This window comes from Echiichthys vipera (assembly GCF_963691815.1).
Source record: "Echiichthys vipera genome assembly, chromosome: 22".
NCBI lineage: Eukaryota > Metazoa > Chordata > Actinopteri > Perciformes > Trachinidae > Echiichthys > Echiichthys vipera.
In genome coordinates, this window is record NC_139847.1 from 7878679 (window position 1) to 7905311 (window position 26633).

At 42.3% G+C, this 26633-nt stretch overlaps 2 protein-coding genes across 5 annotated transcripts in view; one reads left to right on the top strand and one right to left on the bottom strand.

The window, feature by feature from the left end:
- Positions 1 to 767: 767 nt before the first annotated feature.
- naa38 (N-alpha-acetyltransferase 38, NatC auxiliary subunit) lies at positions 768 to 3057 on the bottom strand. The gene is made up of 3 exons (XM_083937217.1): positions 2965 to 3057; positions 2622 to 2796; positions 768 to 1484 (listed from the first exon to the last, which is right to left on the bottom strand). Exons 1-3 carry the CDS (start codon positions 3001 to 3003, stop codon positions 1360 to 1362), a joined length of 339 nt encoding a protein of 112 aa, XP_083793343.1. The 5' UTR covers positions 3004 to 3057; the 3' UTR covers positions 768 to 1359.
- A 6261-nt stretch (positions 3058 to 9318) lies between these two features.
- The window catches only part of chd3 (chromodomain helicase DNA binding protein 3), a 49951-nt gene continuing 32636 nt past the window's right edge, over positions 9319 to 26633 (top strand). For all 4 annotated transcript variants that reach the window (XM_083937000.1, XM_083936997.1, XM_083936998.1 and 1 more), the window contains exons 1-18: positions 9319 to 9700; positions 12146 to 12273; positions 12380 to 12568; positions 12646 to 12770; positions 14634 to 14872; positions 15470 to 15603; positions 15725 to 15860; positions 15955 to 16130; positions 17839 to 18102; positions 19053 to 19256; positions 19362 to 19585; positions 20624 to 20755; positions 22059 to 22164; positions 22909 to 23100; positions 23196 to 23396; positions 24235 to 24372; positions 25900 to 26021; positions 26165 to 26338. In XM_083937000.1, coding sequence (XP_083793126.1) covers positions 9532 to 9700; positions 12146 to 12273; positions 12380 to 12568; positions 12646 to 12770; positions 14634 to 14872; positions 15470 to 15603; positions 15725 to 15860; positions 15955 to 16130; positions 17839 to 18102; positions 19053 to 19256; positions 19362 to 19585; positions 20624 to 20755; positions 22059 to 22164; positions 22909 to 23100; positions 23196 to 23396; positions 24235 to 24372; positions 25900 to 26021; positions 26165 to 26338 — 3053 coding nt within the window. In that variant the 5' untranslated portion in view covers positions 9319 to 9531. The remainder of the gene's footprint in view (positions 9701 to 12145; positions 12274 to 12379; positions 12569 to 12645; positions 12771 to 14633; positions 14873 to 15469; positions 15604 to 15724; positions 15861 to 15954; positions 16131 to 17838; positions 18103 to 19052; positions 19257 to 19361; positions 19586 to 20623; positions 20756 to 22058; positions 22165 to 22908; positions 23101 to 23195; positions 23397 to 24234; positions 24373 to 25899; positions 26022 to 26164; positions 26339 to 26633) is intronic.

Sequence of the window (26633 nt, forward strand, 5' to 3'; positions counted from 1 at the left end):
ACTGTTGCCATACTGAATCAGCTGACATGCTCAAGTGTATTAAAATATTGAAACGAATCCAATCTTGTCCCAATTTCATGACGTAAACATGCAGGGGACAGCTACAGAACAACTGCAGCTGCAAGGATTGTAGTGATATATTTCTCATTGGATCACAGCTGTTATTACAACCACTCCTATGATTGATCATATTCATTCATTCATCTTCAACCGCTTTACCCTGTCTGGGTCGCGGGGGGCTGGAGCCGATCCCATCGGGCGTGAGGCGGGGTCCACCCTGGACAGGACGTCAGTCTATCACAGGGGCACATAGAGACGCACAGAGACAGACAACCATTCACACCTACGGGCGATTTTAGAGTCATCAGTTAACCAAACACGTGCATGTCTTTGGATTGTGGGAGGAAACCGGAGAACCCAGAGAAAACCCACGCAGACACGGGGAGAACATGCAAACTCCACACAGAAGGGCCGGGATGCGAACCTGGAACCTTCTCGCTGTGAGGCGCCGTGTAGCCTTGATCATATTTACCACTGTAATTATTATCAGTGTCATATTCTATCACCTTAGCTGTGCTTGTTTCTACTTTTCTACTGTATTAACTGCCATAACATATGAGTCATATTCACATTACTATAGATATTATTATAGTTACTGTTACTGTTTTTTCCCATCGCACTCCTATAACTTTATCAGAACCACTATAAACACAAAAAGGGATCAAAATCGGTGCAGATTTATCATCTTCTTTTTATTTCCATGCATTCTGTTCGTGAAACTCTGGCTCCCAAATGTTAACTTTAGTTCTTTCTCCCTCCAAACCCTCAGATTTTGAACCCCAGTCGACGGGGCAATTCATGAAACTCTGCTGCGGCTCCCTCTGGAGGCACCAAAGGCTTTCTTTTCTTTTTTTTTTTTACAGCTATTGTCACTTATGCAGTTATTCTCCCTAAAAACCTGTAAACTTACTAAACGTGTAAAATCCCCGGACACAACTTTTTATCCATTAAACACAAAGTATCACATACAGCAAATGTATTTTAAAACATCCTGAAACAAATGTGCTATTCACACTGAAACATTTCCACACACATCCAGGTAGCTGCTGTTCTCACACACACACACACACACACACACAAACACGCGCACGCAGACACGCACGCACGCACGCACACACGATGTATTGAACAGCTGTCGCTTCAAGCATTGAGAGAATGGCTGAATCCAGGATCTTGACACAGGAGCTTTTTGAGGTGCAATGACTGAAAGAAATCGTCCAACGAAGATGTCCACTCTCCTTTACGGTCACACTGACAGACGGTCACACTGAGTGTCATTCAAAGAGGCGGGGGGCGTCATCAATGGTTTGCTCCAAATCCTTGTGCGTCTTCCAGACTGTCCGCCTCCACCTCGATGGACACCACGTGGTGACCGGGGATCATGGCCAGGCCCAGGACTCTGGGCTCGCCCTGGGAGAACGTGTCTAAAGACAAAAAGGATTAAAAGAAGAAGAAAAAATCAGTGCTCAGTTGTTCACGAAAAAACAAAGAACATGTTGTTCGACACTGAACTTCAAAAAACACAAGCTTCATTAACAAAAGGTGTTAAAAGACACTATTGAGGGAAACAGATGTTCCATAATTCTAGTTTAATCTTGTGTTATTGTTCCACTTCATATGTGTAGAAAAGCAATTTAACTTTAGTAAACATCTCCTTTTGAAATTGCTAATGAAGACAAAGAGGGTGCTGAATTTCTTTACCTTTCCAATTAATATTTGACTTTAAAGATTTGATTTAATACAAACATGTAAAAAAGAAAACAGAAAAGTTCATACATAAAATGAAAATATTACACAACTAGCTAGCTTAGAGATGCATGGATAACATTTTTTTGTCTTTCACGACAGGAGACGTTTGCACATATTTAATCCCACCCCTTCTCCATTTATTCTCACAGTCAGGGGTGCAGAGCCGATGTCAGGGTTGGAAGGGACACTAAAGTGATTTAATTTTACATATTTATATAAGTAAATCATAATTTCAGTAGCCTCATGACAACATCCTGATCTCACAAGCTCCACTGTGTTTTACTCACAGATCAGTCCGGGAACATGCGACTGAGAAAATTTGAAATGCCTAAGTAATCTAATGGTCTTCACCAATCTGTTTTTATGTTCGTCTCTTAGTGTAGGGGACTACTTTAAGCGTGATTAATTGATATGGATGAATATCAAAATACGTGTATAATATTATTTTAAAGCCTGCAGGTCATCAGCGCCTGCGTAAAAAACTACCCGTTCATTTGTGTTGTATTGGAGGAGAGCAGAGACGAGTGCAGAGTCAGAAATATATTTGTCTAACATTATTTGTTCCATCGTTTCAATCCTTTCTTTTTAGATGTGAATCTAAAATGTATGTTTTTCAGATATGGGGGGAAGACATGTCTCCCCAGGGATCTGCACCCATGCTCACAGTGGTGGAGCAGCTTGTTATGAGGGGGGAACAAATGTGTTTGACAGCCACAAAGCAAATGAGGTGTATAGGAAGCAGGATCCTTACACTGTGCCCCTGAGCTCAGACTTACTGCATGATGCACTAGTCTGTTATTGTCTTAATTTACCTGTGGATTTGAGGAACTCCTGAGCTGACCCCAGGATGACGTTGCAGTCTCGGTCCGTGCAGAGGAAGAGCCCCACCAGAGTCCGTCCGTCTGTCATGCGGATCCTCATGTTCTTGTTCAGGAGCCCCTCCAGTTTCTGCCGAGCCTGGGACGACGAGGACACCGCAGACTGCTCCTGTGTGTGTGGACGGAAAGGTAACAGACTGAGGCTCACACGGAGTTAAACGTTGGATCAATCACAGCATCGTTACGGCTCCAAATACGTGGTACAATCAGCGTAAATACGTAAACACAGCGTTTAAAATAATTCAAAATAAAAATAAAAAGAGATAAATACACATACATGAGGCGAAGGACCATTTTCTTCAATCATTGTTGACATTACTCCTTCTTAGCCTACATTTACTGACGGAGCAATTTGTCTGACGGACCAGCTACACCGGAACGTAACATCCGGCTTTTTTTTAAGGAACGACCGTTATTTTTATTAACTGTTTTTTAAAGGGAACGACCGTTATTTATTTTTTTAATTTACCTTTTTCTAAAGGGAACGACCGTTGTAATTTTTTCATTTACCTTTTTTTAAAGGAAACGACCGTTATTTAATTTTTTTATTTACCTTTTTTTTAAGGGAAAGGCCGTTATTTCTATTTTATTATTTACTTTTTTTTTAAAAGGGAACGACCTTTATTTTAATTTTGTACTTTTTTTTAAAGGGAATGACCGTTATTTAATTTTTTAATTTACCTTTTTTTAAAGGGAACGACCGTTATTTAATTTTTTTATTTACCTTTTTTTAAGGGAACGGCCGTTATTTTTATTTTATTATTTACTTTTTTAAGGGGAACAACCGTTATTTTATTTTTTATTTACAAAAAATATTTACCATTTATTTTAATTTTATTATTTACTTTTTTTAAAGGAAACGACCGTTATTTTAATTTTGTAATTTTTTTTAAAGGGAACGACCGTTATTTAATTTTTTAAATTTATCTTTATTTAAAGGGAGAACAACCGTTATTTTATTATTTTTATTTACCTTATTTTAAAAGGTACAACCTTTATTTTTCTGTTTTTAGTTACTTTTTTTAAAAGGGAATGACTGTTATTTTTTATTTACTTTTTTTATCAACTGTTTTTGAAATGTACATACAAATTGTCAAAGATTTTGCCAACAAACATCAGGATTCACAAACAAACAAATTGTATAGGAGATAGAAGATACAACAAATCTCTCTCTCTCTCTCTCTCTCTCACACACACACACACACACACACACACACACACACACACACACACACACACACACACACTCACACACACACACCATAGTGTGTTAAATTAAGTTTATTTTGTTTTTTACACGCTACCACCACAGAGGCCACTAGAAACAAGGTGTCTACTGTAAATTCTTATGCAGCACACCTTTAATATCCCTTACTCCTGACTCACTGTGTCTTCTTGTTTCAGGCTTTGACCCACAGTGAGGTTGAGTGCACGCGTCCCCATCTCGGCCCTCGCACTGACTGCAGAGGGACATCTCAGTGTGACAGCTGGAGGTGAGTAAGGTTGGCTTTGTTTTTTATCTTTAAGGCAGTGATTTAAAACATCTTTCACACAATAACTTTTTTTTTTGGCTCCTATGACACTTTAGCATAAGTGTGGCTGCCATGAGGGCACTTTAGCACGTGTCTTGTCTCCTAGAGGGCACTTTAGCACAAATTTCAGCTCCCAAGAGGGCACTTTAGCACAAATTTTGGCTCCCAAGAGGGAACTTTAGCACGCATTTTGGCTCCCAAGAGGGAATTTTAGCACACATTTTGGCTCCTAAAGGGCACTTTAGCATACGTGTGGTTGCCATGAGGGCACTTTAGCATACGTTTTGGCTCCTATAGGGAACTTTAGCACACATTTTGGCTCCTATAGGGAACTTTAGCACACGTTTTGGCTCCTATAGGGCACTTTAGCACACGTTTTGGCTCCTAGAAGGCACTTTAGCACACGTTTTTCAATAGAGTAAACATTTTAATTAATAGATATCACCATGAAACATCTGCAGTTAATGACTTAAAATTAAAGACAATTTTCTTTAAATTTCTCTTTAAATATGCAAATGAGGCATTATCTTATGCTAACTTTCAGTGAATTTAGGAGAAAACTACAGATGCAAACAGAATAAAGATCTAAATGTGTTTTCTTTCCACTAGTCTGAAAAAAGTCTGAAGTAAAATATCTCAAAATCTCATTATTGCATTAAAAAACCCAATGTTTTTGTGTCAACGTGGCTCTGATCGGTGACTGCTGTCTCTCTGTAACATGGCAGCCTGTGCACTGTCACTTTAAACTGTCCTGTACATGGATGTACTTTGTAGGCAATAAGAGAGATCTGAGCAGCTTTTGTTACAAAGATGAGGGTTGAGACCTTGATAGAACCAGAATAAAAGGTTCTGAAACTATTCAAAGTCTCTAAGGGAGCTCTAATTTGAACCTTTTAACTGACTAAACACAAAGAGAATATGTCATGCTTTCACTTAAAACCCTTTGTTGGGATACATAAAGCCAACTTTTTCTCCTTAGCCCCCGTTGCTCGCACGTTATTTAAAGATTATCTGCTCCCCGGGTCGCCTCGGTTCAGACAGCTCCGCTCTAAATGGAGCCGGTGTCTTCCTCTGTGTGCCACACTGCATAAAATCTGGGTTAGCTACAGTGCTGTGCCCAGGGGAGGCGCCTTTCCCCTCTCATCCTCGCCATGTCTCCCTGCCAAACGGACACGGGGGGGAGGTGTTGGAGGGCAGAGGGAAAAGGGGGAGGAGGTAACCACAGCACAGTAGTGCAGTGTGTCAGGACCTGCAGCACATCAGAGTCCTGGCTACTTTTCACCCATTTTTATTTTTTTTGCAGACTCATAGTGAGACACGTGCACAGTCATGGCTACAAATAACCTCGCACGCACACGGATGCTGTGGGTGAGAGTATATGAAGTACACACACACACACACACACACACACACACACACACACACACACATCTCCTCCCTCCCAGTGTGTCTTGCATGGCACAGTGTCTCTCTTGGCAGATGCAGCCGTTGGACTCCTCTCTCGTCTTTTTGTGGGCGCGGGGATGCCCAGGCACAGGGAAGCCGAGGCACAAGCACCTGTTGCAGCAGAGAGAGGAGCGTGTGCGGCAGACGAGGCGTTATTGAAACGCCTGTTTACACAACATCCAATTATTGGCGTAAAGAGCCGCAGCTGACTGAGAAACGTAACATACACAGACAAGATGCAAAAAAAGGTTGGAAAAGGCCAGAAATCCAACGTGATCCTGGGATGGACACACTTGCACATTTGTTATATGGCTACAAATTTGTTGGGGAAACACTTTAGTCCACTTTACGGGTTGTTTTTAGGTTAAATTATTCTTATATAAAGGTACAAAATGATTTAATTGAAAACCAAAGGGGTACCAGCTTGCAAATGCATTTCAGTAGCAAAAATTTTTCCAAAATTAAGACTTGTAGTTTAATTTTGAATTCAGGCATCTCGTTAAGTCACTCGTTAAGTGTTGCATCCAATTAACTGATTGCCCCCTTATTGCTGTAGTGACCAGCACACGATCATGTTATAAAGGCCTACACATGTATCACAGACATATTAAAGTAACACATGCTTAATAAGTTTAGATGATAATCAAGTGTTGTCATTTTCAGTGTTACAGCAGAAAAAGAGTACAGTGAAAATAACAAAAGCATCAGTGAAAGATGCAAAATATATCAAAAGGCCTATGTAAACAGTAACAAGTCAGTTAACAGTTAAACAGTCGCACTAACCCTAACCCTTTAAAAACATCTTGAGTAAATGCATTCAACAATGTGGCATTGCCCGTTATTTTTATTTTTATTATTATACAGAAGATAACCCTCTTGACTGACAGATGTTTTTACTTTAGATGTGTGAATGAATATCATTATATATATATATATATATATATATATATATATATATATATATATATATATATATATTTTGAACATTGTGGTATACAGGAAGGAAAGCACAGGTGTTGCTAATATCATTAACGAGCGTCCCGGTAACTATGACAACACCAGCATACACAACACCATGACCAAGAAACAGAAGCAGCTTAAAGGCCCCATATTCTGCTTATTTTCAGGTTCATATTTGTATTTTGGGTTTCTACTAGAACAAGTTTACATGCTTTAATGTTCAAAAACACATTATTTCTCTCATCCTGTCTGTCTGAATATTCCTGTATTCACCCTCTGTCTGAAACGCTCCGTTTTAGCGCCTGTCTCTTTAAGACCCCCTCCTGAAAGAGAGTGGGGATTTCTGGCACAGCTTCCAATTTTTCCGAAGGCTGAAAAGGTCAAAACACCAGTGACACTTGTAGTATAGAGACTAACCCAATGAAAAACATCTCATAAGTGGACGTTTTTGTAAAGATTGTTTTTATTTCCAGTTGCCAAAAGTGAACTGTGAACGACGCTGAGATATTTAAGTGACTCATGTGATTAACGTCCTCTTTCCTGCATTGAGGAAATTCACTCAGTCATTATAAGAAATATTATTACTGCATTGTTGTTCCTCATTTACATGCTTTGTTGTTGCTTTTTTTTCAAGAATAAATGCAATAAAATTAGCCGAATGTGATTAAATCTAGGCCATAAGCAGTGGCGTGCACTGACTTTTTGAAGGGCTGGGGCGAAAAGGAAAAAAAAGCATATAGCGCGTCCTCGCCACTGAAGACGGCACTTTAGCACACGTTTTGGCTCCTAGAGGGAACGTTAGCACACGTTTTGGCTCCAAGAGGGAACGTTAGCACACGTTGTGGCCCCAAGAGGGAATGTTAGCACACGTTTTGGCTCCAAGAGGGCACTTTAGCATAAGTGTGGCTGCCATGAGGGCACTTTAGCTCATGTTTTGGCTCCGAGAGGGAACTTTAGCAAACGCATTGGCTCCAAGAGGGAACTTTAGCATACATTTTGGCTCCAAGAGGTAACGTTAGCACACACTTTGGCTCCAAGAGGGAACTTTACTATACGTTTTGGCTCCAAGAGGGAACTTTAGCATACATTTTGGCTCCAAGAGGTAACGTTAGCACACGCTTTGGCTCCAAGAGGGAACTTTAGCATACGTTTTGGCTCCAAGAGGGAACTTTAGCACACGCTTTGGCTCCAAGAGGTAACGTTAGCACACGCTTTGGCTCCAAGAGGGAACTTTACTATACGTTTTGGCTCCAAGAGGGAACTTTAGCATACATTTTGGCTCCAAGAGGTAACGTTAGCACACGCTTTGGCTCCAAGAGGGAACTTTAGCATACGTTTTGGCTCCAAGAGGGAACTTTAGCACACGCTTTGGCTCCAAGAGGTAACGTTAGCACACGCTTTGGCTCCAAGAGGGACCTTTAGCATACGTTTTTGCTCCAAGAGGTAACGTTAGCACACGCTTTGGCTCCAAGGACACTTAATCATTCGTGTGGCTGCCATGAGGGCACTTTAGCCCACATTTTGGCTCCTAGAGGGAACTTTAGCACACGTTTTGGCTCCAAGAGGGCACTTAAGCACACGTTGTGGCTCCCAAGAGAGACCCCCCCCCCCCCCCCCCCCCCACGTCACTGGCCATAAGAATACATAAACTACAAATATAGAAATTTCCATGGACTTTCTTTCTGTATAAGACGCCCATCAGGATGTTTAAATCATTTCCTTATCTTGCATCTGTCACTCTCTCCTGCCTGACCTCGATTTGGTGGTGAGGTTCTGAATGAGGAGAAAGGCAAACCAAAATCTCTTTTCTCAAAACAAACAAAAAAAAGTGCCCTGAGCAGCAGCAGCAGCAGCCACAGCAGCAGCAGCCACTGAGGGGGGCTGGCCCTGTCTGAGGGATTCCCGTGGCCTTACTGCCATCCAGCCTGCGCACACGGCTCTGCTGCTTGTGAGATTGTACAGTAAGAGTTCCCAAAACCTCCGGTGTCGGTCTCAAACCTCTGTCCTGGACACGGATCGTGCGCTTTGAGCTGGTTAACGCGGTGGTTTAAAAAGGCCGGGGTACAGTTTTGCAGAGCGTGAATTTATTTTCATCCCCACCACAAGTAGTTAATTTTTAAGCAACACAATCTGATGTAAGTCTGGGCATGGCTGCGGCAGATTTTCCCAACCCCCCTTCTCTCTCTCTCTCTCTCTCTCTCTCTCTCTCTCTCTCTCTGTCTCTCTCTCTCTCTCTCTCTCTCTCTCAATCCCTCCCCAGCACTCACACTCAACTCCAAAATATTTTTTTCTTTTTTTTTGCAACGGTGGGGGCTCCCGGAGAATATAAGGTGGCCATATTTGATAGATTTGTGTCGGGGCTCTGCAATGCAGAAAGAGAGAGTTGTTGCGTGTGATCCTGCAAAGTGTCAGTGACACCAGGCGAGTGTGTCGGATTCGTTACTTTTGAGAGAGAGAGAGAGAAGAAAGAGGGAGGGAGGGAGGGGGGGCAGACAGAAAAGAAACAAACAAGTAACAATGTAACTTACATGCAGCCACACACCCCTTTTCTCTTGTAACAATGTGTACGTTTTTAGGGAGGGAGGGGGCGCGCAGAGGGAGAAAGAGAGACGGAGAGAGATAGAGGAGGGAGGAGGAGGAGGGGGGTGCGTTCTGAAATAATATAGTCAGCCATTTTTTATGTAAGGGGATTTTTTTTTCTTATTGGGGGGGTTGTTAAAAAATAAATATAAGAGGGCGGCCATCTTTGTTGCTCTGCCTAGTGTAAAATATTTCAAAACCGCCCCCCACTTTTTTTCCCCTCTCCCCGTGCCGATTTGAATATTAAATAAATATCACACATTCGGGGGGAGGCGAGAATACGCTTTTTTTAAATACGAGGACGGGGATCCGATGACGGGAATATAATGTCCTCTCCTCTCCGGTCCTGTGAGGAAGACGAGGGCATGGTGGTTAATTCCGAGGGAGGAGATTTTGATGAAGAAGACGGCGACGGAGACCTAATAGACGAGAACGCAAGCGACATAAACTCGCCGGCGGCGCCTCGGGAAACTGCAACAGCGGCGGCCGCGCCAGGTACAGTGATAAAAGAGGGGCAAACTGGCGGACAAGTCGGGAGCGCGCACACGGGAATAAAAAACAACACTTACTAGCGGTTAAATGTTGGAGGGAAAAGGGGGGGGGGGGGGGGGGGGGGCATGTTAGAAGTAGCCGGGACCCGACAGTTTGTGCACCCATATGCGTCTCCAGGTCCAGAGAGCAGCGAGGACTCGGGTGCGCGCACACCAAATAGAAACACTTACTATTCCAGATTTCCAAAAAAAAGAGAAAAACATGCACGTTTCACCACCTTAAAGCGCGATGTATCCGCCACTTGCTGCACCTAATATGTCATATAGGTGCCATGTTTGCAAGAGAGGCAAAGGGGGAGAGAGAGAGAGGGGGGAGAATAAAAAAGACGAGAGCGCGCTTTGGAAACAGAAACTCCTCTCTCCACTCCGCAACAAAACGCGAATAAGATTTGTTCCTGTTCTGTTGTTGTTGTTGTTGTTGTTGTTGTTTAAAGGCTCATTTCCTTCCCCAACCTCTCCCTTGCAGGTCATCCCTAGAAAAAAAAAGTTCAAACTAAACTTGCTGCCTTTTTCGTCGCAGCTTCTCCAAACATCAAAAGTTGCAGTTTGCCTCGAATCCAACCCCAAGACATGCATGACATGTAAATGAGCCGGGTAATAATAATAATAATAACAATAATGACAATAAAAAAAATCGCCCTTAAGGGTTAAATAGCTCACATGGAAAAAAAAAACATGGACTCCCCTAGCTGGAGGCTATATATATTTGATACCCATCTGGAGAGGAGTGGATGCGTTTGAGCCGTGCATCTGAAATCTGGGCCATAGTGTGAAACCATGGTGCCAGACACAAACCTGCCCCCCTGCCCCATTGTCGCTCTAACAGGTCAAAATAGGACACTGCTGCTGCTGCTGCTGCTGCTGCTCACTACAGGACACTGAGGTGTGACTGTTTAGCCCCCTTAGCATACATGCCCACTAATTAGCACAATAGCATGTTTATTACATGTATGCATATGACAAAAGGGTAGGCTGTTGTTGTTGTTTGGTGCATGGTTAAAATGACATTCTGGAAGTTTCCGTTGACATGTGAAGCTTGCGCCGGGGGCTTTGCAGGGTGCAGAAAAGTAGCGGTTGGTTAACCACACTGCAACGGCAGAGAGAAGTCAACAAACAGCGCAGCAGCGTTAAAGGTTGCCGTTTATTCTGGAAAAAAGAACAAACAGGCGCATATTCAGGGTTGGATGTGACGCAGGCGCAGGGCTGAAAGTTAAAAAAAAGTGTCATAAGGGAGGACAAATGTGAGAATGCAAGAAAAAAAAAGTGCGATTTCCTTTATGAATATTGCAGGAATCAGACAGGGCTTTGTCTTTAATTAGCTCGACTCCGTGCCGTGCCGTGCCGTGCCAGACAGATTTATTAGTGTCGAGCTTCCCACGTCGGGGACTTTAACCCCCTCGCGACCTCTGTAGCAGTGGTCACAGCGGTGGTCGGTGGTGGTGCTGGTGGTGGTGCTGGTGGAGCAGGGGGGAGGTCGTCCCCGTGTGGGAATTTGCAGAGTCGCGCACCACCACCGGCCTCTGAATCACCGAGCCCCGCGTGTGTGCCGCCGCCGCCCCCGGCGCGACTTCGGCGGCTGCGCGCTGCACGGCGAGGTCGGTCGGTCGGTCGGTTGTTTGTTTGACGGGGTGGGAGTGAGGAAGAGGAGGAGGTGGTGTTTGTGTTTCTGCCACTGCTGGTGGTGATAGCGCTCACCAACAAAGGCAGACAGATAATAAAAAACATCAGACCAAAGGCTGCACTGCCTCACGGCTCCCCAAACCGCAGCAACCATATTTCGGCTCAGCTTTAATGCACTGCTGCATCTTGTCTTTTGAAGCTGCTGCTGCTGCTCTCTGTGTCTGTGTCTGTTCTCTTTTCCTGCTCCAAGCCAGGTCAGGTTGCAGGTTGCAGGTTAAATGGCTTACAATGTGGTGATGTTGCATAGGAACCAGGAGGGAATAACTCGCCTCATATTTCTCTTTCATTGGCAGCGAAAGCAGAATACAGTCTTGTATTTGTAAGACGCCTCGTTCCCTTAAATCAAAAGTTTAAAAGATATACTACTACATTTGTTTAGTCAGTTCTTAAACGTCAGGATTTACGGATGCTCCTCAGTCTCGGTGGTCCCACTTTTGCACGATGCAGATAAACCAATTACCCCCCCAGGCTGTCAAAGCTACTTACAGCCCCTCTAACAAAACTGCATCTAATTTAGCCATGTGTCACAATTCAGGAGGGGGTCAGAGGTCACCGAAGCCAACCGCAGGGATCACGCAGCTTTTGTTGTGTGCAATTATGTGCTTCCGGGGGATTAGCTGGGTGTTGGTGAAGCGTTTGAGGAGATTATAGCTCATCTGATTGTGATATCTGTCTCTCTTTCACGCTTCCTTTAACCCCCTTGTCCTAGACGAAGAGGCAGAGATATCAGACAGAGAGGTCCCGTGCAGGAAGAAAGGGCGGCCGAAGAAAAAGAAGGACGCAAAGAAGAAAGACAAAGAGGGGAAACCGGTTAAAGCAAAAAAACGCAAGAAGATTGTGAGTTTATCACGCTTTGGCTTTTTCCCCCCCTTGTTACTTTGCTGACTACATTACACAGTCTTCATCATGCGTAATTGTCTTCCCTCTGTTGTCTCCTCTTCAGGACAGCGATGTAGAGCGAGACTCGGACAGAGAAAGAGACTACGGCGAGAACTCGGACAGCGTCGCCAGCGACTATGGCTCCGGGGAGAAAAAGAAGAAGAAGAAGCATAAAGAAAGGAAGGAGAAGAAAACCAAGAGGAAGAAAAAAGTCGACGTGGACCGAGACAGCAGTCAGGAGGAAACAACAAAGGTAAAGACTGACACAAAGAGTCATCTTTGACACGTCCATTATCCCGCCGTCCTGAATGGTTGGTTTCCTCTCTGCAGCCAGTAGAGCAGAAGACCTCGGCCCAGCTGGCGAAGGAGTGGGGTCTGGAGGATGTTGATCATACCTTCACAGAGGAGGACTACAGGGAACTCACCAACTACAAAGCCTTCAGCCAGTTCATGAGGTACACTTTGTTTTCACACGCAGCTGCGTAGCAAGTGTTTATCAGCGCGCCGGGGTGTTTAAATGTCCCACATAATCTGTTTTTTCTCAGTTTTCAAGCCTGCTGTTGCTCTGAACAGGATTACGTTTTGAGGTGCTGAGAGTGGCTCCAAAGAAGGATTTGAGGAATCAAACCAAAGTGCTGTTTTGATGCTGAATCTGTCATCGTGATCTCTTGAGTTATAACTTCTAGCGCTGTGCCTGTTCAAGTCTGCTCTGTCGGGAACCGGCCGTTTGCTTGGCTTCCGCTATTGCTACTCGCAGCTTTCTCGAGAGCCGCTCATCCAAACAACTTCACACTCTTCTTCGGTCCTGAACGATGCACCTGCCATTACATAGTTGCATCCCGTAGATGTTTGCTACACTGTATCATCTCCGGTCTCTCTCTCTTCATCTGTTCTTGAATGTACTGTAGCGAGCGACGGAGAGCATGCTGTTGGAGGCGTAACAGTCAATAGCACATGGGAGACGTTAGATTTCAAGACTTTCTGCCAGAAATGGTTTAATCCAAACCACTGTTTTTCCCTTAACATAACCAAGTAGTTTTGTTGTCTAATTAAGAAGATTTATAACAGAGCTCCGATGAAGGAGTGCAGCACAGAGAGAGAGATAAAAGAAAGAGGGGAAGAAACGGTTGGCTATTGCATGCAGTGTTTCTGTAAGTTATTAATTATTTAGGCTACTCTAGTCTGAACACTGCTTTGTCACTTTTGGGCCCTCCTGTGGGTCCACTGCTTTGTGTCGTTCTGCCTCGCTGGCTTTCTGCAATTGCCCCCGCAACAAACCGGCAGTGTGAAAGGGGCTTTGTGTACACATGACATACTACTTATAAATACGTCCAGTAGATCTCAAGAGCTCGCACTTGACACCGCACTTTCTTGGGTCCTCAGTAATACACTGACAGAAAAAAATCAAAGGCGTGGGAGCCTGTTTATGTTTTTACTTTTCAAGTCAGCCTATTGAAAATATTCTCCTATATAGGAGGAAGTGTCATGGTTTGGGGGATGTTTTCTGCAGCAGGAGTTGGGCCTGTTGTACAGCTACATGGCAGGGTGAATGCAAATGTTTATGTGAACCTCCTTCAGCAACATGTAATACCTCTACTGCAATTGTCTCCCAATCAGCTGAAATTTTCATGTAAGACAATGCCCCCTGTCACCCTGTTAAACAGGTTACGCAGTTCCTTGACGCTAAGAATATTGAAACAATGAAAGTCCAGATCTAAACCCCATAGAGAATCTCTGGAAAATACATCAGTGGTATAGTCACAGTGGATGTTCTATCAAATGAACAATAAAAAATAACAATATTTCAGAAAAATCAAGTATTAATACTTAGTTCTGTAATTTTGATCTCCAGGGTATATAGAATAAAAAAATAGTTCCAAGGCTCTTGTTGTCAACAGGTGTCCACGCTTAAACCAACAGCAGCATATTAACACAGATGCAGGTGGCGTGGGTTGAAAACAACTTGCCTCTGTCCTCCTCCGGCAGCTGTGTCTTTATCCTCCCCGCTAGTTGTGCTGTCAGTGTGTCAGCGGCAGCCGGAGCCTCTGCGGCTGACTCATACCTGCTTTCGCTCTGATAACACAAAGAAATCCAAAATGTCCACCGCTTGTATTTGTTGGGAAATTGTTAGGCTGTCTCGACTCCACTATGGTGGAAAACTTAACTGACTAATACATGTAAATACCGTTCAGTCAGCAAAGAAGTCAATGAAGTATACTGAGCATAGGTATGCCACAGCTCTTAGAATCAGAGATGTTTCGCTCATATGGCTTCTTCTTTCCTAAGCAACTGAATGAACCCAACCTCTCGCTCCCCAGGCCGATGATAGCCAAGAAGAATCCTAAGATCCCCATGTCAAAGATGATGACCATCCTTGGGGCCAAGTGGAGGGAGTTCAGCTCCAACAACCCCTTCAAGGGCAATGCCGCTGCTGTCGCGGCGGCCGCTGCAGCTGCCGCGATCGCTGTCGCCGAGCAGGTCTCCGCAGCGAATGCTTCGCCTGAGCCACCGCCGCCTCCGCCACCCATCAGAAAGGCCAAGACGAAAGAGGGCAAAGGTAGACTCCCTTACCATGTGCCCAATCTAGCTTCTGTGTCAAAGTGGACTGTTGGCAATCAAGCAGACGCCGTCGTAAAATGAAGCACGTGCTTAAATCTTCACCACATGCCGATGTCTTGTGAACAGCTGATGTTTGTTTTTATGTTGTGGTGGTAAGTCCGGCGAAAAATGGAGCCCATGTTCTTTTTCGGCATGAAAGTACATCCATTAAGCCATTGAGACAGTTTTTTTTGTTGATCAACTATGTATAGAGAATGCCCCAAAGGGCTAACACTGACTAGCTCTAGGCGGTGTGCTGAATACATCCCAAACTGCATTTTTTAACCACTAATACTGCTCAAAATAGCACCAAACCTCTGCAGTAGCATGAGAAGAGTCCCTCACATAAAACAAAGCACCAACAACGTAGTTAACGAACTAAGACTTGATTTAAAAAGACTGTTTTACAAGTCTGTACCTTACCAGTAGGGTCATGTTGACAGGTAGACATGGTGTCCATTTTCGCTGGACTTACACTTTAAGACAAAAAACTGACCTTACTCACTACTTCGTCATTCTTTTATGCCAAATGTTTCATATGATCTTTCCTCTCCAGGCCCCGGCTTTAAAAAGCGCAGTAAAAGTCCTCGAGTTCCAGACAAGAAAAAGGCTTTAGCAAAGGCTAAAAAGATGGCGCCCATTCGTATCAAACTATCGCCCGTAGGCGCCAAGAGGAAGAAGAGTTGCTCAGTGAGTACAAAGCTTCTGCGCTCCCCCTTCTCCGTCTTCATTACAACTTCTTCTTCTACTTCTCCCTGTGAAACCCCTTTTTTCCCTTCCCTTGACTCAACTTTTCTTGGTTCTCCGTCAGAGCGAGGACATGGACGAGGACGAGTCCGAGCAGGAGGACTCCAGCGTCCACAGCTCCTCGGTTCGCTCCGACAGCTCCGGCCGCGTCAAGAAGAACAAGCGAGGGCGGCCGGCCAAAAAGAAGAAGAAAAGTGCAAGTACGAGCGCAACCTGCTTGTTATATGTACAAAATGAAAAACAAAAGACATTTTTCAGACACGTTTAAGACATTTCCTGTGCTCGTCCCTTCAGTCCCAGGTGAAGAGGAGGGGGACGGCTACGAGACGGATCATCAGGACTACTGCGAGGTGTGTCAGCAGGGCGGAGAGATCATCCTGTGTGACACCTGTCCTCGAGCTTACCACCTCGTCTGCCTTGAGCCTGAGCTGGACAAGGCCCCCGAGGGCAAGTGGAGCTGCCCGCACTGCGTGAGTACAGCGGGAACACGTCTGTCTGTCCCTGCTTTTATTTTATTTATGGCGTCTTCACATATTTATCTTGAAGCGAAGCGTCCACTTGGAGTGAGAAAAACCCAGTGAAAAGTTTTTTACTTAGCACCAGGTGAATCGAGGTTTTGTAGCTGCATCACAAATCTCAGTGGAAAGTTGCATTTACACACACACACACACTCACACACACACACACACACACACTCACACACAAACACAACCACAAACACACACACTCACACTCACACTCACACTCACACTCACACTCACACACACACACACACACAATCCTGCCCAGACAAAGACAGGCACCTGAATACTGATCTACTCAGTAATGCATCTAATTTTTTTAGTTACCATGACACAGCGAACTGTCTCTTTCAGTACAATGAGTCCGCTCAGATAATGTGAACTGTGATGCGCTGATTGCTTTTACAGATTTAATCTGTGGATTGGGTGGGTGGTTTCAAAAATAAATAACATTCTGATTAACAGAGGATGGGTTTGCAGGTGGATCAAATAATGCATCACTCAGGAAAATATAAATCACATTAAAGCAATTGTTACAGTTATGGCGTTTTTCATGTTAAGCACTCCGCTTCCTCCAAAGTCCCACCCTCTTCCTCGTGCCTGACCTCTGAGGCTCCTTACACAGCGTTGAGAGAATAATGCTGCCTCCAGGTGCCATTGGAAGTCCGAAATTTTGGACCTCCAACTGGGCAAAGTGCACTTGAATACCTGTCAAAGTAGAACCTCCTAGAAGCAAATTCAGGGGAGATCAACCTACCCCCGATTTGCGAGTAGGATGTTCCGCTTTGACAGGTAGTCCTGTGCACTCTGCCTAGTTTGAGGCCCGAAACTTAGGATTTAGGACACTTGAACGCAGCATGAGCAGCGCAAGTGAAATGGAGCGACAGATGACAGGCAGGAAGCTCGGCAAACAATTTTGTTCGGACCAATTAAAATGATTGGTCAAAATATTTTAGAAATATATGAGAGTTGAATATTGATGAGTTTTAACACCTGGTGGATTTTTTTTTTTACAGTCATACGCTTATTAGGAGCATTTTAAGATAAAAGTGTAAAAATGTCATTTTTCAGTCAGTTAAGTGTGTCGGTGTCCCCATAACAGGGGGTCCACACCAGGAACAGCCGCTTCATTGATTATTTCAAAAGTTTAATGTTTAGTTCTACTTCCTCACTCAACTTTATAACTACAGATTTTAGTTTTGCTGCCTTAAATGGACACTTTGCACCGTAGCGCACAAAACCCTCATACAGGGAGTGGTAGAGGGAGCGGAAATGTGCACGCAGGTGCGACTCTCTAAAGCGGAGAAAACAATGGATTTGGAAGGCAGGTGGATTATATTATAAATGTTATAAGACACGGATACGAATGGTTTCAGAGACAATTCTGCGCACCTGTACATTTAATAGGACTGCTGAGGTGTTGAGTTGTTGTCTGCACGTGTTGTTAAAATACTAAAACAGAGTCACACACTATTGTCTTTCTTTCGGAGCCAGCCTCAAGTGGCCATTCAAGAAACTGCTGTTTTTGGCACCTGTGTGTTAGCTGAACTTTTCCTCCCCGCAGGTTGCTGCTTGGTTTTCAGAGTGACTGGATCCACCTTGACTGCAGAAATGTCACTCTCAAAGTTTCACTCAACTAAAATGCTTCCTTTCCCAGGAGAAAGAGGGAATCCAGTGGGAAGCAAAGGACGAAGACTTTGAGGATTTCGAGGAAGACAGCGAGGACAGAGTGATCTCGGAGGTCAGGGTCCCCACTGGGGTGGAGGAGGAGGATGACGACCACATGGAGTTCTGTCGGGTGTGTAAGGACGGAGGCGAACTGCTGTGCTGCGACACCTGCACCTCCTCCTACCACATCCACTGTCTAAACCCGCCGCTGCCGGAGATCCCCAACGGAGAGTGGCTGTGTCCGCGATGCACGGTGAGTTGCTCCTGATTTTATTTCACTGCAGTTTCAGGACACTGTTCACTCTCTACATCTACTTTAATTGTTGCTTTACAGGCTTACAAATGTCACTTATTGATATATGATGGGAGCAGATACACCTTCTTAGATTCAGACATAGAAGTAGAGTAATAGAAAACAATCAAAGGTATCTATTCCTTTTTTCCATTCAGGACTTTCCAATTGGTGTTTTTACTTTTGGATTATGAGTGTGTCTGTTCAGTCGCATTTAGCTGAATTATCAATATGATACCTGCTTGTTCAGTTCGTGCAACAGTAGGCTTTTTTCATGTGTTCAAGTGTAACTCTGGTGTAAAATCATCCCATGGTCTTTTTCAGCATGAATATACTGTACATCAAATAAGCCATCGAGATAGTTTTTTTTTGTTGATCACCTATTAACAGAGAAATCCCAGAGTGTCACTAGCAGCCAGACATGGCTAACACTGAGTATATCTGGGAGAAGCGTCATCCAAAATGGCTTTTTTTTAACCACTAATACTGCTCAAACTAACACCAAACCCCTGCAGTAGCCTGATAAAAGGTCCCTACACATAAAACAAAGCACCAACAATGTAGTTAGCGAACCCGGAGTTTATTAAAAAAAGTGTTTTGCAATGCTACAAGCCTTAGCAGCCGGCTGGTCCATATTTAAAGGCAGTCCATACAAGTTAATTCAAGGAGGAAAGTATTGGACTGAACTCCAGTGCATTCGGTAATTGGCTTATCCGCCCCGAGCTAATGAGTGTTAGCCATGTCAGGCTGCGAGCGACTCTCTGGGATTTCTCTGTTAATAGGTGATCAACGATATAAATTGTCTTGATGGCTTATTGGATGCTTTTACGGTGGGATTACACTTTAATTTCTTAAATGTCAAGTACACAAGAAACCCACTTGGATTAATTCGTGAGTGTGTCTCCCTCTAGTGTCCGCCGATCAAAGGGCGCGTCCAGAAGATCCTCCACTGGCGATGGGGTGAACCTCCGCCTCCCATCCCCGTTCCCCCCGCTCCCGACGCCCCACCCGACGCCCCTCTGCCGCCGCCCATGAAGGGCAGAGCAGAGAGGGAGTTCTTTGTCAAGCTGACCGGACAGTCCTACTGGCACTGTACCTGGATCACCGAGCTGCAGGTGAGCGAGAGAAGAAAGACAGACGGAGGGATGGATGTGAAGAGATTGAACATTAGTCTCAAAATAAAAAAAGATCATCTTCCTCTTCCTCCTCCTTCCTTCCAGCTGGAGATCTTCCACTCGGTGATGTACAGAAACTACCAGAGGAAGACGGACATGGACGAGCCTCCGAGCCTGGATTACGGGTCGGGCGGAGAGGACGATACCGGAGTGGGAAAGAGCGAGAAGAGAAGAGCCAAGGACCCAGAGTACGCCATACTGGAAGACAAGTACTACAAATACGGCATCAAGCCTGAGTGGATGATGATCCACCGCATCATCAACCACAGGTGAGTTAGAGTACTTAATTACTTTAAAGCATGCCAAACAATAAGTTTTGAGCTCTTGAGTGTGTTGTTATTGATTAATAATGCACTTCAGGATCAGCCAGTGGGATTTATTTATACTTACAAACAGTTTTTCGAAGGACTGAAAAACATTTTTACACGTTCAATAGGTTAGCTTGATTATGGCAAAAATCACATTCAGGTCTATTTTGTTCAATATTGAGATCATGATTATTTAACATGATTACTCGCTGACGGGAAACATCACACATTTATTGAACTTTATTTTTCTTTTAAGAGTAGATTTTTTTTAACTTACAATATAATTTAAAAAGAATTAAATCATTTAAAACTTAAGAAATGTATCTTTTTCATTTTTAAGAAATAGATGAATAAATTAATAAAATAAATAATATAAAACATGAATACACATTTAGATAAATGATTAAAAATAGTAAATTCAAGTCTAAGTATAAATACACATTTGGATAAATAGTTTAAAATAGTAAATTAAAATATAAATATAAATACACATTTGGATAAATAGTTTAAAATAGTAAATTAAAATATAAATATAAATACACATTTGGATAAGTAATTTAAAATAGTGAATTAAAATATAAATATAAATACACATTTAGATAAATCATTTGAAATAGTAAATTAAAATATAAATATAAATACACATTTGGATAAGTAATTTAAAATAGTAAATTAAAATATAAATATAAATACACATTTAGATAAATCATTTAAAATAGTAAATTAAAATATAAATATACATTTAGATTAAAAAAACAATGAAATAAATTAAAATAAAATAAATAAGATCATGATGTAATAACACTATCAACATTTTTGTCAACATATCCAACATAGTTCAGTCAGTAACTCAGAGGTGCCCTGGATTTATAACACAACACGAGCGTCATTATGAAGTGGAATGAAGCACAATAATCATTTTATCTCGATTATCTTTGTTTCATAATCTGCTTTATGGCTCTGCACCAACGTTCACACACACATGTGTCTCCCTGCCAGTGTGGATAAGAAGGGGACGTACCACTACCTGGTCAAATGGAGAGACCTGACCTATGACCAGTGCACCTGGGAGAGAGATGACCTGGACATCCCGGAGTTTGCAATTCACAAAGGCAACTACTGGAGACACAGGTAGGTCCTGTTGGAAACACTGTTCACCCTCACTGACTTTTTTTGGGGAAAAAAATACTTTTGAATTTCTCCAAATGACTGTAGTAATAGAAACAATAGAAACACCACGTACAGTATGTAATAAGTCCAATAGTGAATGGGGCGTGAATTGTGTATTGTTCCATAAATTACACATATGATGAAAAGATTTAGCAAGTAAAGAAAGTTTCAGTCTGTTGTAAAACCGTTGAAGTGGCTGTGAAAATATGTAATTAGAAAGGCTACTTAACCTAAAGTGACACCTCGCCAAAGATCCCTTTGTGTTTTGCCCGTTGTTACTGACAACAGGTCTCGCTCTTTCGTTTACCTCCTGGTTGATAAAGAGAGAGAGATCAGGTTAGATCCTTTTACATGTGTTGTGGAACATAGACTGTATAAAAAATGGACGTAGCCTCTCCGTCGGGGTCTGTTCCCTCAACTTGATCCAATCGTCCTCGCCTACGGGAGTCTCCATCTTGTTAGACTTTGACTCCGCCTCATTTCCTCTGACCAAAAAAGGGCATGTATGTGACGTTGGGGGGAGGGAGATACGTCCATCTGGCTGAAGTTTACTGAAGTGAGGGCCAGAGGCTAGCTGTCACTCAAGAGACCACGCCCCTAATTATTCATAAACTTACATAATTAATAAAAAAATCGCCTGGTACAAAAAATCCACCCCCCTCAGTGTTGTCATGGAGATATGACCTAAACCTACAGACTCAAATGTTTTTTTGTACCAGGCCTTAAACAGGTTTAATGATGCTGTGAAAACGGCCTGTTTAACATGGGGGGCAATGAGAAACTGCTTTATTATGAAACGTGCCCCTAGGTGACACTGGGCGAACTGACATTTTTGGCACTTCCTTATTGGATCAACCAGGAAGTCGCTGTGGTGGGGGCTTGGTTGTGGAACATAGGTAAGTTAGCGAGCTAGCTAGCAGCTAAAGCAAGATGACGTACATTGTGCAAGACGACAGATGTGGTTCACTGCCCGGTTTCACACAAAACAAAGTGTTACTACGACAAACCGCGGCAAAATGATCTTTTAAATTAATTGGTTAACATGGTTTTTCCTTTAAAAAAAAAGATCCCAGAAGAGGAGGGGCTTCAACTCTCTAAAATATTGTTTTAGGTTTTTTACGGGGGACTGGAGATCATCCCAAAGTATACAAAAAATCTAGTTGAATTCATATAGAATACTCTGCAAAAAATACGCCTTTATTACTCGTCTTTACTCGTTTGTTTACGTCCGTGCTTGACGCAGTGATAACTTACTGTCTAACAGAGATACAATAATGAAGGAGGACCCGGACAAACCCAGGAGGATGAGGAGCAGAAACCTGGAGGGTGAAGAGGAGTCTCCTGAGTCTCCTGCGTCTCCGGTCACTGATGTGAGTCATCATCATCATCAAGTCTGATTTACAGTTACTTCCTGTCTGTATTTTACACCAAAATCTCAGCTCCAGACGAGTCTTTTACTTTTGTTTCCGACTCTCTGGAGCTTCAGTCAGGGTTTTTTATTGTTTGAAAACGATGTTTAAATGTACGTTCTTTTACGCATATTCCGTATCTTTCCTGTTCCAAACCCTATTCTCTTTATGTTTACATTAGATAGATAGATAGATAGATAACTTTATTTATCCCCGAGGGGAAATTAGGTCATCGTAGCAGCGGTACAGAGCAATCAGAAGTACTAAAAATAAGATAAAATATAATATACAAAATATGAACAACAATAAAATAAAATAAACTAAGATAAAATAAAATAGAAGTACAGTATTGCAGATAAAATATATTATATATATTATATATATATATATATTATATTATATATATATATTCTATATTAAAATGTGCAATGTGGATTTTAATGTGCAAGTGAGATAAGGTGCATGTCAGTGATCACTTTGAGTAGTGAGAGTTTATTAATTAATCTACTCAATATTTGTAGAATAGTTTAGGTGAGTTGATTTCGTCTTGTACAGAAAAAATAATATAATTACAGTGAATTGATTAAATCAAATATAAATGAAAATCTAATATATTACTGTAATATTGCTGCTTTTAATACTTATCATACTGATATATATATAAAATAACTGTCCCAATCTCTCCTCTTGGCTCTCTCCGTCCAGCCTACGATCAAGTATGAGGAGCAGCCCGACTTTGTGACGTCCACGGGTGGGACGCTGCACCTGTACCAGCTGGAGGGTCTGAACTGGCTCCGGTTCTCCTGGGCTCAGGGCACGGACACCATCCTGGCGGACGAGATGGGCCTCGGCAAGACCATCCAGACCATCGTCTTCCTCTACTCGCTCTTCAAAGAGGTACCGGAGGCCCCCCCCCCCCCGGTTGCGTTTTTGTCCTCTTTCACTGGAACGGCCGCTTAGTTTGAGTCGTTCCCTTCCTCTTCCTCCCTCAGGGTCACACTAAGGGTCCGTTCCTGGTCAGCGCTCCGCTCTCCACCATCATCAACTGGGAGAGGGAGTTTGAGATGTGGGCGCCCGACTTCTACGTGGTGACGTACACGGGAGACAAGGACAGCCGCGCCATCATCAGAGAGAACGAGTTCTCCTTCGACGACACGGCCGTCAAAGGAGGGAAGAAGGCCTTCAAGCTCAGGGTGAGGACAACATCTGTGTGTTAACGCTGACTGGGCAATAATTTGGTGTTATTAATGGATCCCATCATGGTATTGTTGTTTTTTTTAATCCTTAATACTTTACGTCAAAATGTAGCTCAAAACAAACGGAATTAGTTGGTTTTATATGTGAAGAGTTTGATCACCATGGAAACCATCATTTGACCCTAATCTGATATATGTTTCTATAAATATTGTGATGTGTTTTGATTTCAGCTCGACTGCACATCACTTTTTTAAAATTTACAATTCTCCTTCACTTCCAACGAGTATGAAAACATCTGATAATCCAGATCAAACAACGTGGCCGTGCACTACAACATATTACATTTTTTTGGTCCATTTTACTTTTATTTATTATTTTTATGTATTCAATATGTTTAGTATTGATCAGTGGTTATTTTGATCAAATGTATTTTTTATTAATGTTTATATTTATTTATTTAAATACATATCTAGCTATTATTTCTTTTATTTATGTATCTAATTTTATTTTAACTTGCTTTTCAGTTGAATTATGATACAATTATATAAATGTAATTAAAAATGAATTAAAAAGATTTTAATGAATGCATGATGTTTCCAAAGTAAGTGAATAATCGTGTTAATAAACATGAATATTGCCCAAAATAAATTATGATTTTTGCGGTAATTGAGCCGCTCTTCCTCCTACAGAAGCCCTGAAGGGACATTTTTGTTTTTTTTAGTGAACGTAAACCTGTTACCATAGCATTAAACATTAACCACCATAATAAAAAGGCTACAAATAGAAACAAATAATAAAAAAAGGACATCCTGTGTGCCTGTCGTCTTTCTGCAGAGAGAAGCTCCAATCAAATTCCACGTGCTGCTGACCTCCTACGAGTTGGTGACCATCGACCAGACGGCGCTCAAGTCCATCGACTGGGCGTGTCTAGTGGTCGACGAGGCTCACCGCCTCAAGAACAACCAGTCCAAGGTACTGGAGCTAGTGTATATGTGTTAATGTTAAAATAAATAAAAAAAAGGTTAATTTAGGTGTATATGAAAAATATAAACACACGTGTCAGCGCTCTCTGGTGGACAAAGCATGTAATAGAAACACTAAGTTAACTACAGTATCGAAAGATGTTTGTTCCAATTTTTTACTGCAAATTCTTCTCGTTATTATAACAATTCAATAAACCTGTAAGTCAATTAAAGCATTTTGAATAGTAGTATGTATAGTAGACAGTTACATTGATAATAATGACCAAGAAACCTGAATTCAAAGAGTCTACATTCAGTCGTTTTGTGGTCATTGTGCACTTATTTTTAGTTGTTTCTCTTTTTTCTTTGTGGTCATTTTACGTCCATTTTTAGTTGTGTCTGTTTGTCTTATTGTTTTGCATCTATTTTTAATCATTTTACGTTTCTATGTCGTCGTTTTGTTTCTCTCTGTGGTCATTTTACATCTATTTTTAATAATTTTGCGTGTTTTTGTCGTCATTTTTGTTCTGGTCGTTTTGTGTGTACCTGTGCTCATTTAGCAGCTCTTTGTGGTCATTTTGATTCCATTCTTAGTTGTTTTGTCTTTGTAATTGTTGTGCACCTAATTTTATTAATTTTGCATCTTTTCGTTGTGGTTTTGCATCTATTTTTAGACATTTTACATTTCTTTGTCGTCATTTTGTTTCTCTCTTTGGTAATTTTTTTCATCTTTGTCGTCATTGTTTGTCTCTATGTGGTCATTTGTGTCTATTTTCAGTCATTTAATATCTCTTTTTGATCGTTTTGCATCCCCATTTTTTTTTTTCTTTGTGGTCGTTTTAAGTCTTTTTGTGTATACTTGCGGTCATTTAGCATCTATTTGTGATCAGTTAACGTCCATTTTTAGTTGTTTTGTATGTATGTAATAGTTTTGCATTGATTTTTAGACATTTTGCATCTCTGTGGTGGTTTTATCTCTTTATTTCTATTTTTTAGACATTTTAAGTTTCAATGTCGTCATTTTGTTTCTCTCTGTGGTCATTTCACATCTATTTTTTATTATTTTGTTGTGATTTTTTGTCTCTTCGTGGTCATTTTGTGTCTATTTTCAGTCATTTAGCATCTGTCCGTGGTTGTTTTGCATTCCTATAGTAATTTTTTGTCTCTTTGTGATAATTTTGTGGGTTTTTTTTAGCAACCTTTTATGAGTAAAGTCCCCTGACTTTATGGGTCACTGGACCTGTGCCCGTTAGGCCCCGTTCAGTAATCCATTCATGATTATAGTCACAAGTGAGATGAAGCGGGGCTCAGAGAATCGATAGATAAGAAAGTAGCACGGGAAGGGAGGATTGGTTCGAGGTTAGTTTACAGAGATATTTTGTCAGGGAGGAAGACGGTCTTAACCATGAATTTTACAGAGTCTGGTGAGAAAGGAAAGTTACAAGTTTTCACAGACTCGCAGCAGGGCAGGAGACTCAAATCTATAAAAAAAATCAATCCGTATGACAGGGAGCGTGACTTGTCTTGCTTTTTGCAGTTTTTCCGGCGTCTGAACGACTATAAGATCGACCACAAGCTGCTGCTCACGGGAACTCCCCTGCAGAACAACCTGGAGGAGCTGTTTCACCTGCTCAACTTCCTCACACCCAACCGCTTCAAGTACGACTTTCTCACACACACACACACACACACACACACGCACACACACACACACATATACACACAAGGGTAAACTAAGCCCAAGTGCAGAAAGTACGAAATAATTTTGTAAACTGTGCTGTCCGTCTCTCTCTCTGCAACAGCAACCTCGAAGGCTTCCTGGAAGAGTTCGCCGACATCTCCAAGGAGGACCAGATCAAGAAGCTCCACGACCTGCTGGGGCCTCACATGTTGCGGAGGCTGAAGGCCGACGTCTTCAAGAACATGCCCGCCAAGACTGAGCTGATTGTCAGAGTGGAGCTGAGCCCTATGCAGAAGTACGACACACACAAACACACACACACACACACACACACACACACACACACACACACACACAGTAGGGTATAGGGGTGGGAATGTGGACATAAACGCTAGCTCGAGCTACATCTTTGACCACTTCAGCCCTGATCAGACAGAGCACTTTTGCAGTTGTGTCTTACGACGCTAGGCAATCATTGAACCACCCGTTTTTAGTCTTGTAAACACAACGATCTGTTGTCTTCACTTCATTTGTTTGAGAAATACGATTTTTTTAGACATCTATGTTACATTTAAACCTTGTTTAAACAC

Bases quoted from the DNA above. Each gene is read 5' to 3' on its own strand.
- naa38 (XM_083937217.1), bottom strand. From the start codon at position 3,003: ATGTCAACAATGATTGAAGAAAATGGTCCTTCGCCTCAT. The intron at 2,797-2,964 runs GTATGTGTATTT...CCACACACACAG, and splicing joins AAAATGGTCCTTCGCCTCAT to GAGCAGTCTGCGGTGTCCTC. The intron at 1,485-2,621 runs GTAAATTAAGAC...TTTTGTCTTTAG, and splicing joins GGAGTTCCTCAAATCCACAG to ACACGTTCTCCCAGGGCGAG.